The sequence below is a fragment of the Crinia signifera genome, chromosome 2, assembly GCF_055691185.1.
Source record: "Crinia signifera chromosome 2, ASM5569118v1, whole genome shotgun sequence".
Taxonomy (NCBI): domain Eukaryota; kingdom Metazoa; phylum Chordata; class Amphibia; order Anura; family Myobatrachidae; genus Crinia; species Crinia signifera.
This window is the reverse complement of record NC_139218.1, coordinates 91,621,141-91,637,922: the sequence shown is the minus strand read 5'-3', so window position 1 is coordinate 91,637,922 and position 16,782 is coordinate 91,621,141. Positions and strand designations below refer to the sequence as shown.

The following is a 16,782-nucleotide window of genomic DNA, read 5'->3' as shown; positions in this document are numbered from 1 at the left end:
GAAAAGCAAACAAACACATGCTCTAGAACCTGTTGTAATTAGGTTATTTAATTGAGCTCCAACAGGTGCCAATTATACAGTCTGCACATTGCTAAGGTGTAGCATTAACAGAAGGAGTAACATGCAATATAAAAATCTTCCTATAAAACATGCAATGTGTGTGAAACTAGTACAGTGTGTTTAACATAGACACGCTAATATGGTCTTTATTCAGAGTTTACATCAGGGGTGGCCAGACTTCCGGGGATAGACTTTTTGTACACTTCGTTACCGATGACCTACCAGCTTGCAATAACAGCCCCCTTCCATGTTATTTCTGCCATTCAGATTTCCCTCCTGTGCAGAATATCCCCTTCCCCCTCACTGTGGAGAACAGCCCCCCTTTGCAATACTTTCCCCTATGCAGAATATACCCCTCCCAGTGCTTAACAGCTCGATTTGGAATACCCCTCATGCAAATGTTTCACATGCATAATACTCCAACCCAGTGCAGAACAACCCCCTGTGCAATACCAACCTATGCAGAATGATCCTCCCCTTTACAATGCAGACACGTTCCCCATGTACAATACCCCAACACACTTCTGCAGAAACCCCTTTTCACCTCTCCTACCTAGTGCATTAATAGCCTTTATAACCCTGCATAATACCACCCTATGTGTAGAATTCCACCCCAACTTTGCATGTGCAGCATGCAACAGAGACCAGAACCTTACACATTGGCACAGCAATCTAGCAGTCGCCTTAAGAACAATAGCCCCCACAGTACATCGATACGGGTTATAGCAAAGAAGCATGGCATAAATTGGGCCTTCATATTATTCCTCGGCTGTCACCTGCAAGGCGCTGCCTCCAGTCCTGGCATCCTAGTCAGCCTATTATCTGAACAGGCCCTGCCCATGCACTAAATCCACAGGTGCAAAGGCTCCAAACATCATCATCCTGCTCTGTTTGAGCATAATCTGCAACTTCGTCCATTTACAGCACGGCCAGCTCCCCGCTGAAATTATCAAACAGCTGTCTGTCATCGGACAGCAGCACAGGGCGGGTGGAGCGTAAGCCTGAGGGACGCTCTGCACTTACAACTTTGCCGGTTAACAACTTGGTCCTCACCGGGGTCGGCTCGCTCCCTGCCTAATCCAACTATTAGCCGCCTGTCATTTGACAGAAACGGCGAGCGGGTGGGTGCAGCTTGAGCCGCCAAACCGTTCCCCTTTCCCTGCTACCGCTTGAACGCTGCTGCTACTACTATAAGGTAGTATAAATCATCCCCGCAAATACGGGGCTTTGTGCATGTTACACAGAATATCAGCTGCTAAACAACTGTAGTTTGGGCTTTGTCCCGACATACTAACAACTACAATACAGCCTGCAACCACTTTGGGTCAGTGAACTACATCAACTAACGTTAATATTAACTTCATCTAAAAGTGGTGGTTTACTACTTATAAAAAAAATCCGGAGTTTGACACCTTTAAATGTTATTATTAAGTCCCAAGCATTGGTGATTCTTTTGAAAATGTATATTTTTTATTCATTGTATGTATGTATATGTATACATTTTTTATTGCTTTTTACTATAATTTGTTTCTATATTAATCATAATAATAAAATAGTTAATTGGTAGTTCCAATTGTGTGGCGCTCTCTTATAATTATATACACATATATTTAGATAAATGAAAGGTATATAGTCAAATCTCCATATCATCAAGATGTCACCTGTGCATCCGTGCACTGCATCCTGGAAATGCTGTGAAGCTTCTGCTACAAGCATAGGTTCATTTCCAGGGCTGCATGTTCAGAGGCTGGTCACAATCTACTGGCGAGAGCTCCGCGAGCTAACCATCACCATTTTCGCCACAACTGGTATACAGTATATGACCGGACAGAAACTGTACAAAAAAACCCTTGCAAAAATAGCAGTCACCATTAATAGCATGCAATAAAGCTATACTGTTCACATGTGTTTGTGTTTTATTTGACTTCTTGTAATGTTGTGGAACTACAAGACCCAGCGGGCCCGCATGCTGGGACTTGTGGTTCTCCAAGTCCCAGCATGTGGGGCAGTCTTGCTGGGACTTGTAGTTCCACAACATTACACAATAGTTTATAAGTACCCTATTTTTTACCATTTATCAGCCCGATGCCCACTGCCCAAAGGGCAGGGGTCACTCTGGAGGGGGAACCCCTTTATTGGGGGTCCCCACTTCTCCAGGATCCCTGCCCAGGCTGACCAGCCACAGGGATCAATCCTTTGGCCGGGGAACTTTTGCAAAAAGTTTCCCACGGCTGTGGCATTACCCTGTTGGCTGTTTGGGCCTAGTACTGGTTGCCAAATTATGAGGGACCCCATGTCATTTTGTCCTCCGTATTTTGGGAACCAGGACCGGCCCTTGAGCCTGGTGCTGGTTTTAGAAATCCCGGGGATCCCCAATGTTTTTGCTCCCCTGAATTTCTAAAACCAGGACAAATTCTTTGAGCCTGAGGCTGGTTAATCTCAGGCGGAGGGGACCCCACGCCATTTAAACATTTTTTTTTTTACTTTTGCCTTTCTGTCAAATTCATCTGCCAGAACCTGGTTTATTTGTGTTGCGATTTTTGGTAACGTTTTCCCAAAATCGCATCCTATTAAGTTGTCAATTTGGAAAAACACGTAAATTCTGCCATTTTTTGACTAAAAGTCGATATTTCATCTCATTAAATGTCACCCTGTGTTTCTGTGGGGCTGGACATTCGATGTGCGCTCCTGTCTACTTTATATTGCATAGTATGGGCAGGCAATATTTTGCACTCCTGTCTACTTTATATTGCAAAAGTATGGGCAGGCAATATTTTTGTACTACATCGCATTGCATCACTGTTGTAGCTGATTGTATTAGTGCCCATACACGTTACAATTATTGTATACAATATTGTATACAATATTGCATCTCATAGCATATAGGTTTTCAGATCAATTAGGCTAAAAATTGTATTTATATGACGTGGGGTAGCAAATCCCCTAAAAAAAACAATCTCTATTTCTGGGGATCAAACTCATTTTGCAGCCTACGGTCACTCTGGTTCATATACCTGAGATGATGACATGCAACAAATGATATATAAAAGTGTGATTTAAATTTTCTTTAATTTTCTTTTATTGAAATATAATATCCTATCATATTATTATATTATATACAATCACACGACAAAACCCAACCAAAATAATCTAATATATTTTTTCATTGCGCCAGTTCCTTTTAAAGAGTTTAAAAATAAAAGCTAAGTTTTAAATTAATTTCACAACGTACAATTTAAAATATTGATTAACAATAAGAGTGCGCCCACAAAGCGTTTACTGTCTTTTGCTTTGTTTCTTTGCAAAGACATCGGAAGCCATATCGCATGCAAATCGCATGCTTTTTTAGGGCTTGCAAGCCCAATGCGCGCTCCCGTGTGAGCGTAAATCGGCAGCCAGATAAAGAGGGCAGGCAAGACTATATAGTGCAGATCTGATCGCATCAGGACTCGCATCTCAAGGCAGGATCTGCCGTGTGTACACACCTTTAGATTTATTTTGTTTCTGTGCAAAGTAAATACTGTCTGCTTTACTTTGACACTCAATATATCAGTTTGAAGTACATACAGTATCCACCAAAATCTAACTCTCTCTGCACATGTTACATCTGCCCCACCTGCAGTGCACATGGGTTTGTCCATTAGAGAGAGAGAATTTGCTTTTGCAAGTGAACCAGAATCAGGCCCATTGTATACTGTAGTACAAATCGCACCTACAATACATTGCCCCGTGTATGGGCACCTTAACATGTGTACTGTTGCTTAATAAAAATAAATAAAAAAAAAAAAAAGCACAAAAAAGTGAGCTCCAGTCTAATTATAAGAAAATAAAACAGGAACTGGACAATTGTGGACAATGACGAGCAATCTAATATAAAGAAGTTTCAAACAATTAAACTGTTAAGGTCACTTTGGAAGCAAAAGGAGTGTCCTTTTCAATATTTCCAATTAGGGAGACATTAAAAAGTCTGAGTGAGGATAAATTACATAGCGCATACTGTACATAAGCACACAGTTAAGAGCATAACTGCATCTCTTTATATATGCAGCTACTGAACCCTACTGCCTAGCACTTATTCCCATTACACTGAAAATTGCAAAAACTCAATCTACTGGAGAAATGACCATTTGCTATAATAAAGATTGTAAAAGGCTATTGGCAACTGTATAATTTTGAATGTACATAAGGTTCATAGTAGATCTTGCACAAAGTCACCTATTTTTATAGAGCCTGTAATAAATACAGACATATTTTAAATTGCCAGCTTGAAACACAGGCCAAAGTGAGACTGACCATGTGAAGAATTTAGCATATAGTGGAACTACTGAGGAAGAGAGGGATCTAGGTGTCACTATTTCAGGGGACTTAAAGGCAGGTAGGCAATGTAACAAAGCAATGAAGAAGGCAAGTCAGATGCTTGGTTGCATAGGGAGACGAATCAGCAGTAGAAAGAAAGAAGTAATAATGCCACTGTATAGGTCATCGGTATGACCTCATCTAGAGTACTGTGTCCAGTTCTGGAGGCCATATCTCCAGAAAGATATAAATACATTAGAGCCTGTACAAAGAAGGGAAACTAAAATGGTGCATGGCCTACATCACAAAATGTAAGACTAAAAGATCTTAATATGTATACTTAGAGCAGAGAAGGGAAAGGGGGGACATGATATAAACTTTCAAATATATCAAGGGTTTTAATAAGGTACAGGTGGGAGACATTCTTCACAGGAAGAGGAGCAACAGAACACGAGGACATGCATTGAAACTAGAGGGAGGGAGATTCAGGGGAGATCTGAGGAAGAATTACTTCACAGAAAGAGTAGTAGATAAGTGGAATAGCCTACCATCAGAGGTGGTAGATGCAAATACAGTAGTACAATTTAAACATGCTTGGGATAGGCATATTGATATCCTTACAAACAAATAAGGATCAAATATGGTTTGAAGAAACATGTTTAAAAAAGGGGCACACTAGATGGGCCAAGTGGTTCTTATCTGCCGTCAAATTTTAGTTCAAAGGCCAATACAAACTGAATGATATTGAGCTGAATGCAGCTCACTTTTGTCGTTTCAGCTCAAAAGTCACCCAGCGTGTATGGCCCGGTGATGAGCAGTGATGCGAATTTCCGCATTATCGCCGGCCCCGCCATTCATCTGCTGGTATTGCCAGCAGATGAATGATGGGGAGGATGGCTTTCCATAGCTTCCTGCTATGGGAAGTCATTCACCCCCTGTGAAAATCTCTCTGTGTGTATGCACTGAGCGATTTTTAACCCAGTGTTTGGACCTCAACTGAGAGCAGAGCTATATTAAATCTAATATTTTGTTCTCTCCTTTCTCCAGTATACAACAGTAGTGTAACATACTGTACAATGCACTCAATTAAGCAAGATTTGAAATGTTAACTTTTTGTTTAGACAAACATATGAGACTACAGTAGTTAGCAGCCTGAGACAATGACTATACAACAGTAATTTAATTCCAGCACCGGCAGATAAACAGAGCCTGACTATTGAACACTTGAATTTCCCCCATTAGAGGTGAGCTGCATCATCTTTTATTATATAGGATGTGTCATTAGCTTGACAGTGTCTAGGTAGTCAATCGGTCGACCACTATTGGTCAACAGGTAGAAGGTCGACACAAGCAAAAGGGTGGTGGCTTTGCATAGAGCAGTGCTATGCAAAGCCACCCTCAAAGCCGCTCATCTTCTGGTATTACCAGCAGATGAACGGCATTCCTAGCGATGATGCAGCACTCATCGCCGGGGCATACACACTGGGCGGCTTTGAGTTGAAAGCCGCTAAAACATGCTGTGTTGAGCGATTTTCAGCTCAAATTCGCCCAGTGTGTATGGGCCTAAAGTTGAGCAAGTCTTATTCCACTACATGCCAATTTTGTGTAGCAGCTGTTGTCCATAGCGTACCACACTTTGCAGAATTACAGCCTGAATAAAGCCCGTTAGAGCTTGATCAACAATTATTATACAGAGCTCAATAGATGGTAAGGACACTGAAATGAAGAAAAAAGTATTTTAGCTGCATACATGGCATCTGATTATGTCAAGAAGAATGGGGGAATAACATAAATAAAACAAAATAGCTCATTAGGTTTAGTGCAACACAATAAATTTACATTTGCCAAAGTCAATGATGACAACATTGTTACCTTAATGAGCTCTTCTCTAGAGGCATAACTTGAAACCAAGCAATTTTCTCTGCTTTTGGTGTTCGTGATTGATATGTAGAGACAATTCTCAGCCATCTCATGAGCTTTATGAGGTAGAATGGCTTCTATGCCTTCCCTATGGCAAAGAAATTATAAACATTACTCATATTTAATTATTTAGCATGCAATAAATATTTAACAGGTGTTCTGCATTCAGCTTCATGTTTGAGGAAGAAAACCTTTTGTGTTTTCATTGATGCGAAAGGGCTATCTGTGTATGTGGTCTGTTTTACTGTAGGCACTACTATAAGTACCGCAACCTACATGTTACAGACACTCGCAAATGCTATCACGCCGTCATACATACCGTAAGCGTTTCATAAAATCATATCTTGGTGTAACTGCTCCAAGGGTTTCTTTCCTAACGTCTTCTGAAAATGTGTAGATGAAATCCGTACTTTCCTAAGATTAGAATGATAAAAAAAAACGTAAACGAAATAAAAATGGAGCACACAGACTGACAAACAGAAGGTCACTGGAAACAAAAGAATTACTTTGAGCCTTACGGCCAAAGGAAAAAATGCGCCTGTATGGGTGTTGTGTCAAGCTGCTCCTGCTAGGGGGTATCAAACCGCTTAAAGTTAATACTAGATAAAAAAAAGAGGGGTGGAGCGTTACAAATTGGGCAATTGGGTTATTAGAGTTAAATATTAACATGCATTTATTTGTATAAAATTAACACAATAATGATAGGGTATAACAATTAGACAATTAAATTAAGCATATACTGTATAGAAACAAGTAAATTACTTGATATAAATGGGGGGCAGTCAGAGGTTATATACTTATTGGATGCAGTCCCGTTTGTCTCTCCTTGAGAAAAGGTGCTCAGTTCTCCCAGATCAGATCCATTGCAATTAAATGAGGGAATCCATAGACCTTGCCGGATTGTGAGAAATGTCACTGGAGGATGCATATATTCCCCAAATGGAGGGGGTGTCCTCAACGATGTTGAGGACACCCCCTCCATGACACCCCCTCAATTTGTGGAATATATCAAGGTTTATGGATTCCCACATTTAATTGCAATGGATCGGATCTGGGAAAATTGGATAAACGGAACTGCATCCATTAAGTATATAACCTCTGACTGCCCTCCTTTTATATCAAGTAATTTACTTGTTTCTATATATGCTTAATTTAATTGTCTAATTTTTATACCCTTTCATTATTGTGTACATTTTATACAAACAAATGATTGTTACTATTTAACTCTAATAACCCAATTGACCAATTTGTAGAGCTCCACCACTCTTTTTAAACAAAAGGTCACTGTAGTCTGTGTATCCACCTAAGAAAGGGATTTGGAATAATACATGTGATTCAATGGACTATACACTTGGCTCCTCCCCGTTTTGGACAAATGCAACGCCTCTATCACCGAGCACAATGTGCTGAATGCAAGGTAATTTGCAGATCAGAATATCACCAAGAATTTGTGATGAGACTACAGTGATGGGGAAGTCAACATGGGGTCTTTTGGAGATAAGAACATCTTAAGTAAATTATTATACCTTAACTCTGGGTGCTGTAATTAGGTGATTAAGTGGATGTATTTTCTCCTATAAAGGGGGATGTTCAATCTGTGCTGATATTTGTAACAGGTGAAAGTATCCACACTCGCCTATTCAATGTTGTCGTCCCCGATAGCATTGAAGGTTGTCAGTTTCAACTTTTTTTAAAAAGTTACATCTGTTTTGTCGGAAATGGACATGGATTGTTGGATCTGCTGCTTTTTTCCAACAATCCAAAGACTTTTACAACTCTCGACAGTGGGAACATTCAATTACAACTGTCGAGTTAGTGTCGGACACCAGAAAAAAAACAGTAGGGATTCCGACTGTTCAGACATTCCAAAACTCAGAATACCAGATTGAATATCCACCATAATGTTCAGAAAATAAAACTATATTATATTGTATATGACTAGGTCAGCCTAACGCTGTGCAGCAAAGAATCTCCGCTATAGGATTTATAAGTTTTGATTTGTTGAACACCTCAATGATGCTCACAGAAGCCATTCAGAAGTCATTCATTGTCTATGGTCAAATGGATCTGGAAAACTAATTTTTCACTCAGTCATCCTAAATGAAATTATATTGTCTTTCACAATCATTGTAATAACTAAACACTGTACATGTACCCAACATAATTCAAAAATAATTAATAATTGAGAACACATACTATTTGTATATTCTATTTTTTGTTGGGTCTCATTTGTTTATGGATATATTTTCTATACAAGTGTACACCATGGCATGCTGGCTCAAAAATTGGAAATGATAAAACTAGATGGAACTTGTCCAGGAGTGTGGGGAATATCTCTACTGCAGAGACCCCCTAACACTTTAGCCTTTTTTGACAATCAAAATTCACGGAGATAAGGAATGGATATACCCAATTTTATTGGGCAAGTTTAATAATATTCTTTGTATTTGAATCAATGTGTATGCCCCCATATGAATCCAACTGACTTTCATTACTAAAATTTGCTTCAAAACATAAAATAATAAAACTAAGGACAGGAAAGATCAGCGATAAGTGCCAGCTTACAGGGATAATTTTATAGCCCTTAGGGCAGTGGCGCACGGAGGGGGGGTTTCTGAGTACCCAGAAACCACCCCAGGAGTCTTAGGGCCCTGAAAGCTGAGGGTCCCCTCTTTCCATGGGTACCTGACTTCAAGCCTGTTAATTGCTCTTCCCAGTCAGATATTTCAGGTTCTGTCTGACTTAAGCCCCGTACACACGGGGGGAGATATATTGCTCTGTGTCTCCTGTTCATCAGCGACCAGAGATGGTCGCTGATGAAAAAGAAACTGCCGGGGGGAGCCCGGCAGTGGTAATCAGCTGGTCGCAGGATCATGTTCCTGCGACCAGCGATCACTATAGGGGTAAAATAGTGAGCGCGCACCCGGCGATATATCGCCGGTGCACACTCCCATCGCGGCAATATGGTCACTCAGCGACCATATTTCCCGCAATATTACACAAAATCGCCCCCGTGTGTACGCATCTTTAGAGTTTTTCTGAGGATGAATTCCAAAATATAGGACTCTCCCCCTTTGATGGACACTAGCAGCTTGTCTCTACTGTTCCCAGAACCAGAGATATCAGCCTTCCAGCAGCTGGTTACTGCTCCAGGTCCACACACCTGGTATGTAGTTTTATATTCTAGTTGGCAGATTGCTCTGCCTCCTGAACTCTGATTCCCTAGTGCCCAATACCATTTTGTTGGTGGGATTCTCTCATTTTTAATTCCATTAAAATCTAAGAAATCTATTTCCAGGAACTGGAGATATCTGCAGTCAAGCAAGCTGTCCTCCCACCAGAAATTATGAATAATAAGCCCACTCCACTATACACCCCTCCTCTGCATACTAAGCTTCCTCTACCACCCTGGAAGTTATGAATCAGGGCCCCTTCATTCAGCCCAATGCCCCCTTCTCCCACCCCATCTCCCACCATATGTGAAGTAAAGGGGTAATTAGTGGAAATTACTGATCCAGGCCCTACATGCTGAGCAATACCCCCTACCATCCGCGGGACATCAAAGCTTCCCCCACCCCTACCGTTGGAGGATCGGTAGGGGCCCCAATACAATGCTATACCCAGGGGTCTACACTGCTGTTGACACCCCTGTATGTATGTATGTATGTATGTATGTATGTATGTATGTATGTATATGTGTGTGTGTGTGTGTGTATATATATATATATATATATATATATATATATATACACACATATATATATATATATATATATATATATTTATTAGTATTATTTATATACATTTGATTTATCTATAATACTTTAACTGACCCGGCATATACTGGGTCACCTAAGTGTCCATCTCTGTCCTTTGCTCCGCCCGTCTGGAAACGCCCTTCTGAAAATCCTGCATTTGCCCCTGCAGGGGATCCATTATCTGTGGTAATTAAGCACAGCTAACACAATACAACCCTTTAATGCCTACAAAAACAATAAGGTTAAATAAAATGGCTAAAAACGTTCACCAGAACGGAGTACTTCAGGGCATTCTGTAAAATATGTTTATTCAAAAATAGCTTAGCAATACTATGGTAGATATTTTGATTAAATACTTCATTTATTTGTCTCACAGTTGATGTAAAATCATATGTCCACTTTAGTGGACATCACGCAAAACAGAGATCTACACTGCATTCAAGGCTTACTGTATATTGGCATATAGGCCGAAACTAAAAATATTTTCCTCATATAATAGCCATATGGAATATGCCAGTTTTTACAGCAGATACGATTATTATATATATAATATTATGAATATATATATATATACTGTATATATATATATATATATATATATATATATATATATATATATATATATATATATATATATATATATATATATATATATATATATATATATATATATATATAAAGAACAAAAAGACTCACTCTCCAGACTGTTTCATGCAAAATAAAAGCTGTGTATTTGTATTCACATAGACATCAGTATAAATAGGGTACTCAACGTTAGCACAGCGTGGACCACACAGCAGGTTCCTACAGAGTGTGTGGTCCACGCTGTGCTTCACCCTAAATGGATGCCCTTGATGTCTAACTCCTGAAGACGGTCCTGATAGGACTGAAATGCTAACGTTGAGTACCCTATTTATACTGATGTCTATGTGAATACAAATACACAGCTTTTATTTTGCATGAAACAGTCTGGAGAGTGAGTCTTTTTGTTCTTTATATACATGGACTTTTTTCTTACCAAGAAAGTTCTGGACGTCACCCCAGTGGTTGCTTATTTATTGTATGAAGTGCGATCTTATAATATATATATATATATATATATATATATATATATATATATATATATATATATATATATTTATAAACAATGGGAAGAGAGCGGCGTCACTCCAAAAGGACTTAGTAATAGAAATTTATTGAAACATCACATCAAGTGGACACAACGCTATGTGTCGACGTTTCAATGCATACGCATTTTTTTCAAGACAGCGTGTGGCCAAACAACAAGAATACATGTACATAAGCATATTTATACTCACGATACCACATGGAGGTCCGCCCGGCCGCCGAGTGTGTCAGGACTTCCCCCAGCATGTGGGCGTCGCTCCAACACTGACGGCATCCGATGCGCGCCCGTTGCTAGGTGACGCTCAGGACGCTAGATACCGTCCCCGGCCGCCGGACAAACCTACAAAAAACACGCAACACCAGGTTAATTACACATACATAACCTAAATGTAAACTAATGAACAAGGATGAGCACAGAATACTGTAAATGGCACAGATCATGCAGAATGGGGACAGGACGCATTTACAAGAACACAAGCATGTGAGTACATGCTTAATATGTAAAACAGTGGAATTGGTCGGGTTCTCGAAATTCCGGCAGACTACCATGTTCTTGCATGTAGTACATGGTAGTCTGCCGGAATTTCGAGAACCCGACCAATTCCACTGTTATACATATTAAGCATGTACTCACATGCTTAACCACTCACGTTGTGTACCTCATGTCCTGCCCGTGTAAATTACATTACATAGGTAAGACAGTGAGGACCATACGTGAACGGATGGCCATGCATCGGTCGTCCATTAACACAGCTCTGCGGACAAAGACGGCTGACCAACCTGTTGCTAGGCACTGGTTGGAGGCTAACCACACTGTCAGCGATATGCGCTTCATCCTGATCGATCATGTGCCCCCCCTCAAACGCGGGGGTGATAGGGATGGACTATTATTAAAGCTTGAATCCAAATGGATTTATAAGTTGGGCACCTCCAAGCCGTATGGTTTGAATGAGCGCCTCAATTGGAATGTGTTCTTGTAAATGCGTCCTGTCCCCATTCTGCATGATCTGTGCCATTTACAGTATTCTGTGCTCATCCTTGTTCATTAGTTTACATTTAGGTTATGTATGTGTAATTAACCTGGTGTTGCGTGTTTTTTGTAGGTTTGTCCGGCGGCCGGGGACGGTATCTAGCGTCCTGAGCGTCACCTAGCAACGGGCGCGCATCGGATGCCGTCAGTGTTGGAGCGACGCCCACATGCTGGGGGAAGTCCTGACACACTCGGCGGCCGGGCGGACCTCCATGTGGTATCGTGAGTATAAATATGCTTATGTACATGTATTCTTGTTGTTTGGCCACACGCTGTCTTGAAAAAAATGCGTATGCATTGAAACGTCGACACATAGCGTTGTGTCCACTTGATGTGATGTTTCAATAAATTTCTATTACTAAGTCCTTTTGGAGTGACGCCGCTCTCTTCCCATTGTTTGTTAATTCTACGCGGAGGGCACCCAGGGGCATTTGATCCTATAAGGAGTGAGTGCCGGCTCGCACCCACAGTATATATATATATATATATATATATATATATATATATATATATATATATATATATATATATAGCTATCTGAACTTGTAAGTTATGTGATTTTAACTTACTTAAATTGTAAATAATTTTCATTTTTATCATTAGAAGCAGATATCCTAGTAGTATTTTTTTTATTTTCTCCAGACACCAACAGAGTTATGCCCGGTACACACCAGGACGATGGTACTCGTGAGTGGGTCATCACAGGAACTTACGACCCGCTCATGAGCTGACGGCGCCGCAGATACGCCACGAAAATGCCACTGATGTGATCGCGATCCAATCACAACCCCCGCATACTGCAATGGTCGGTTCTGAGATCCTACCTGCAGCAGGTAGTATCTCAGAAAAGACCGCCCGACCCGCGGGGCCGCGCATCGGATAGGGATCGCATCAAAAGTACAGCGAAATGGACCAAAACATGGTCAATTTACATACAATCGGTCGAGATTGTATCTAAATTGCCTTATTTTGGGCCATATGTCCTGGTGTGTACCCCACATTAAGTACAGAGTAGTTGTAGTTTAACATGCACATGGGGGAGTGGATCTCATAGATCAGTGTGGGGCAAAGTAACCACACAAATGCAACAACAGGAGATGGTACATTCAGATGTTCTTTAACTTTCTTGATGTGGATTGTGCAACTGCTGATTAGTGTATTGAAGGTCTAAATTCAATGCCAAGAACCAGTTGGAATGAAAACATCCTTTGCTCTGGAATCAATGCTGGCTCTACAGCAACACTGAAGAGGAAGACCAAGTGACGTACCATGTCCATTGAAGCCCAGGGCTGTGTCAAAGACACCTCCTAAAATTAGGTTCAATATGAGAAATAACTGGTAAAAGATTACAAATGCAAACATGCTAACATGTGCCACAATGCAATACTAAGTGCAGTACTGTACATCTGCATATATTGTCTTTAGCCTTTCTGTCCAGGGTGCTTACCCAACTTTCACACCATGGGGCTTATGTAATAATCCGTAAGCTGCATGCTATGTGGAATATGGCGAGTCTGCCCATGTTTTAAAAGTGGCAATTATTTAATTGGTTTTGGCCTTTTAAACGATTATGATTCTACGCTAAAGTATTTACAATGGGTATGGGTAAAAACCGGACCAGGACAAGACCCCCGGACCGGACATACAATTCTGCAGTCCGGAGCTTGTAGCGTCCGGTCTGGGGGGTGTCCTGTCTGGGGGGGCTGCCTGTCACAAGGGAGTGGAGGAGGGGGAGAATAAAGCCTCGCTGTATGGTCCGGGCATGTAGCAAAAACCAGATGGTCCGGACCACACGGGGAGGCAGCAATCTCCCCTTCCCCATGTCCCTGATGATAGCTATCACAGGGAACCCCCGGGCAAGAAACCCACCAGACGGGACACCCCCCGGTCCGGGAATTAATCCGGTTCCGGTTTTTACATAGTCCCTTTACAATCATCATATTTACAGGAGGTTCATATACAGACGATTCATAGGGCTTACATCACTCCTGCACAAAGAAAATATATGATGACAATAGCATCAGGTAATCATGTAAAATGTGTCATGTCCCATGCCACAGTTATTCACTGTGTGGGGGAATGTGAAAATTCTGGTAGAAAATCACTCAATTTATTAATACTATTTTCTCTTCACACCTATGTCCCTATCCTCTGTCATGTATATGTGGCAATTTTAAAAGTTGGGACTTGGGTACTGGGAATCTAAGAATCTAAGCTTCTGATTTTATATTTTGACAGACAGGCCACCTTTCTCGATCTGGAGAAGGGAGTCGAAAAGTTTTATAAAAATATAAATTTTTCAGTAATATTTTAGATGAAAGCACCCAAACTGATGTTCTGAAATTATTCAAGGGTACTACCTGGAATATCCTTAAGGTGGCCATACATCAGAAATATATTGTACCCAATCATACAATCTCAATTGATTGTAAGATGGATTGTATGCAGATTGTGTGCACATTGTGTGTCCGAAAACCACCAAGGACTGCCGGGGAATTGAAGGGAAATTGGACACAATCATGAGCGCAATCGATCTTAAGATCTTTCTGATGTATGGCCAGCATTAGACAGGTGACCATAGGATTATAAAGTACTCCATTACTACTAGAGTGCCTATAACACAGATAGGCAGAGGCGGCGCCATGGGGGGCGGGGCGTATTGCTGAACTGCTGCTGCTGGGTCTCCGGAAGACAGCAGAGTTCGGACCAGGATACAGCGGCGGACCCGGAGCTTCCTGACAGTGCCAGGAATCTGCCTTTTGTGCACGCTGTCTCCTGTGGTTGCAGGAGGAATCACCACTTCCTCCTGCACTGTTTGGTGGGTCGGCTCTGATCGCCGCCTGGCCCTAAGTTCTCACACTGGAGGGAGGCGGAGAGGAGCCGGCTGCTCATCCAGCACTCCCCATCCATCAGCAGCCAGCAAAGGGAGACATACCCTTCGGGCCCAAAAGCATGGCCACCAGCAGTTTACAGCTGGGATGCGACTGGCCAAACACTGGGAGTGGGAGACAGCTCAAATTGTCTAAGCAGCAGCCTGGCCTGCAGCAACAGGAGCCATGGGACATCAGCAGCAGCCTGGCCTGCAGCAATAGGAGCCAGGGGACATCAGCAGCAGCCCGGCCTTCAGCTCCAGGAGCCAGGGGACATAAGGTAGTGGTCTCAGTGTGCCTTGACATGTGGTGTGATGGGATGTATATATGTATGTTTGAGTGAGAGTATCAATTGTGTGTAGTATGTATGAGAGTGTCAGTGTGTGTAGTATGTATGTATGTATGAGAGTGTCAGTGTGTGTAGTATGTATGTATGTATGAGAGTGTCAGTGTGTAGGGTATGTATGTATGTATGTATGAGAGCGTCAGTGTGTAGGGTATGTATGTATGTATGAGAGAGCGTCAGTGTGTTTAGTATGTATGACAGCAGCAGTGTGTGCAGTATGTATGTATGAGAGCGGCAGTGTGTGTAGTATGTATGTATGACAGCAGCAATGTGTGTAGTATGTATGAGAGCGGCAGTGTGTGTAGTATGTATGACAGCGGCAGTATGTGTAGTATGTATGTATGACAGCTGCAATGTGTGTAGTATGTATGTATGACAGCGGCAGTGTGAGTAGTATGTATGTATGTATGACAGCGGCAGTGTGTGTAGTATGTATGACAGCGGCTGTGTGTGTAGTATGTATGAGAGCGTCAGTGTGTGTGGTATGTATGCATGACAGAGTCAGTGTGTGTAGTATGTATGACAGTGGCAGTGTGTGTAGTATGGATGAGAGAGTCAGTGTGTGTGGTATGTATGCATGACAGCGTCAGTGTGTGTAGTATGTATGAGAGCGTCAGTGTGTGTAGTATGTATGTATGTATGAGAGTGTCAGTGTGTGTAGTATGTATGTATGTATGAGAGTGTCAGTGTGTAGGGTATGTATGTATGTATGTATGAGAGCGTCAGTGTGTAGGGTATGTATGTATGTATGAGAGAGCGTCAGTGTGTTTAGTATGTATGACAGCAGCAGTGTGTGCAGTATGTATGTATGAGAGCGGCAGTGTGTGTAGTATGTATGTATGACAGCAGCAATGTGTGTAGTATGTATGAGAGCGGCAGTGTGTGTAGTATGTATGACAGCGGCAGTATGTGTAGTATGTATGTATGACAGCTGCAATGTGTGTAGTATGTATGTATGACAGCGGCAGTGTGAGTAGTATGTATGTATGTATGACAGCGGCAGTGTGTGTAGTATGTATGACAGCGGCTGTGTGTGTAGTATGTATGAGAGCGTCAGTGTGTGTGGTATGTATGCATGACAGAGTCAGTGTGTGTAGTATGTATGACAGTGGCAGTGTGTGTAGTATGGATGAGAGAGTCAGTGTGTGTGGTATGTATGCATGACAGCGTCAGTGTGTGTAGTATGTATGAGAGCGTCAGTGTGTGTAGTATGTATGTATGAGAGCGTCAGTTTGTGTAGTATGTATGTATGACAATGGTAGTGTGTGTAGTATGTATGAGAGCGTCAGTTTGTGTAGTATGTATGTATGAGAGCGTTGGTTTGTGTAGTATGTATGACAGCGGCAGTGTGTGTAGTATGTATGTATGACAGCG

The 16,782-nt window shown here is 41.5% G+C and overlaps 1 protein-coding gene and 1 long non-coding RNA gene across 5 annotated transcripts in view; one reads left to right on the top strand and one right to left on the bottom strand.

The window, feature by feature from the left end:
* The window catches only part of PNPLA4 (patatin like domain 4, phospholipase and triacylglycerol lipase), an 80,012-nt gene that overhangs the window by 37,509 nt on the left and 25,721 nt on the right, over positions 1-16,782 (bottom strand). For all 4 annotated transcript variants that reach the window (XM_083172570.1, XM_083172568.1, XM_083172567.1 and 1 more), the window contains exons 3-4: positions 6,596-6,690; positions 6,229-6,364 (exon numbers count right to left, since the gene is read on the bottom strand). In XM_083172570.1, coding sequence (XP_083028696.1) covers positions 6,229-6,364; positions 6,596-6,690 — 231 coding nt within the window. The remainder of the gene's footprint in view (positions 1-6,228; positions 6,365-6,595; positions 6,691-16,782) is intronic.
* Positions 15,012-16,782, top strand: part of LOC146059915 (uncharacterized) — a 54,227-nt gene continuing 52,456 nt past the window's right edge. The window contains exon 1 of the long non-coding RNA XR_014470338.1: positions 15,012-15,342. This is a non-coding gene — a long non-coding RNA (uncharacterized LOC146059915). The remainder of the gene's footprint in view (positions 15,343-16,782) is intronic.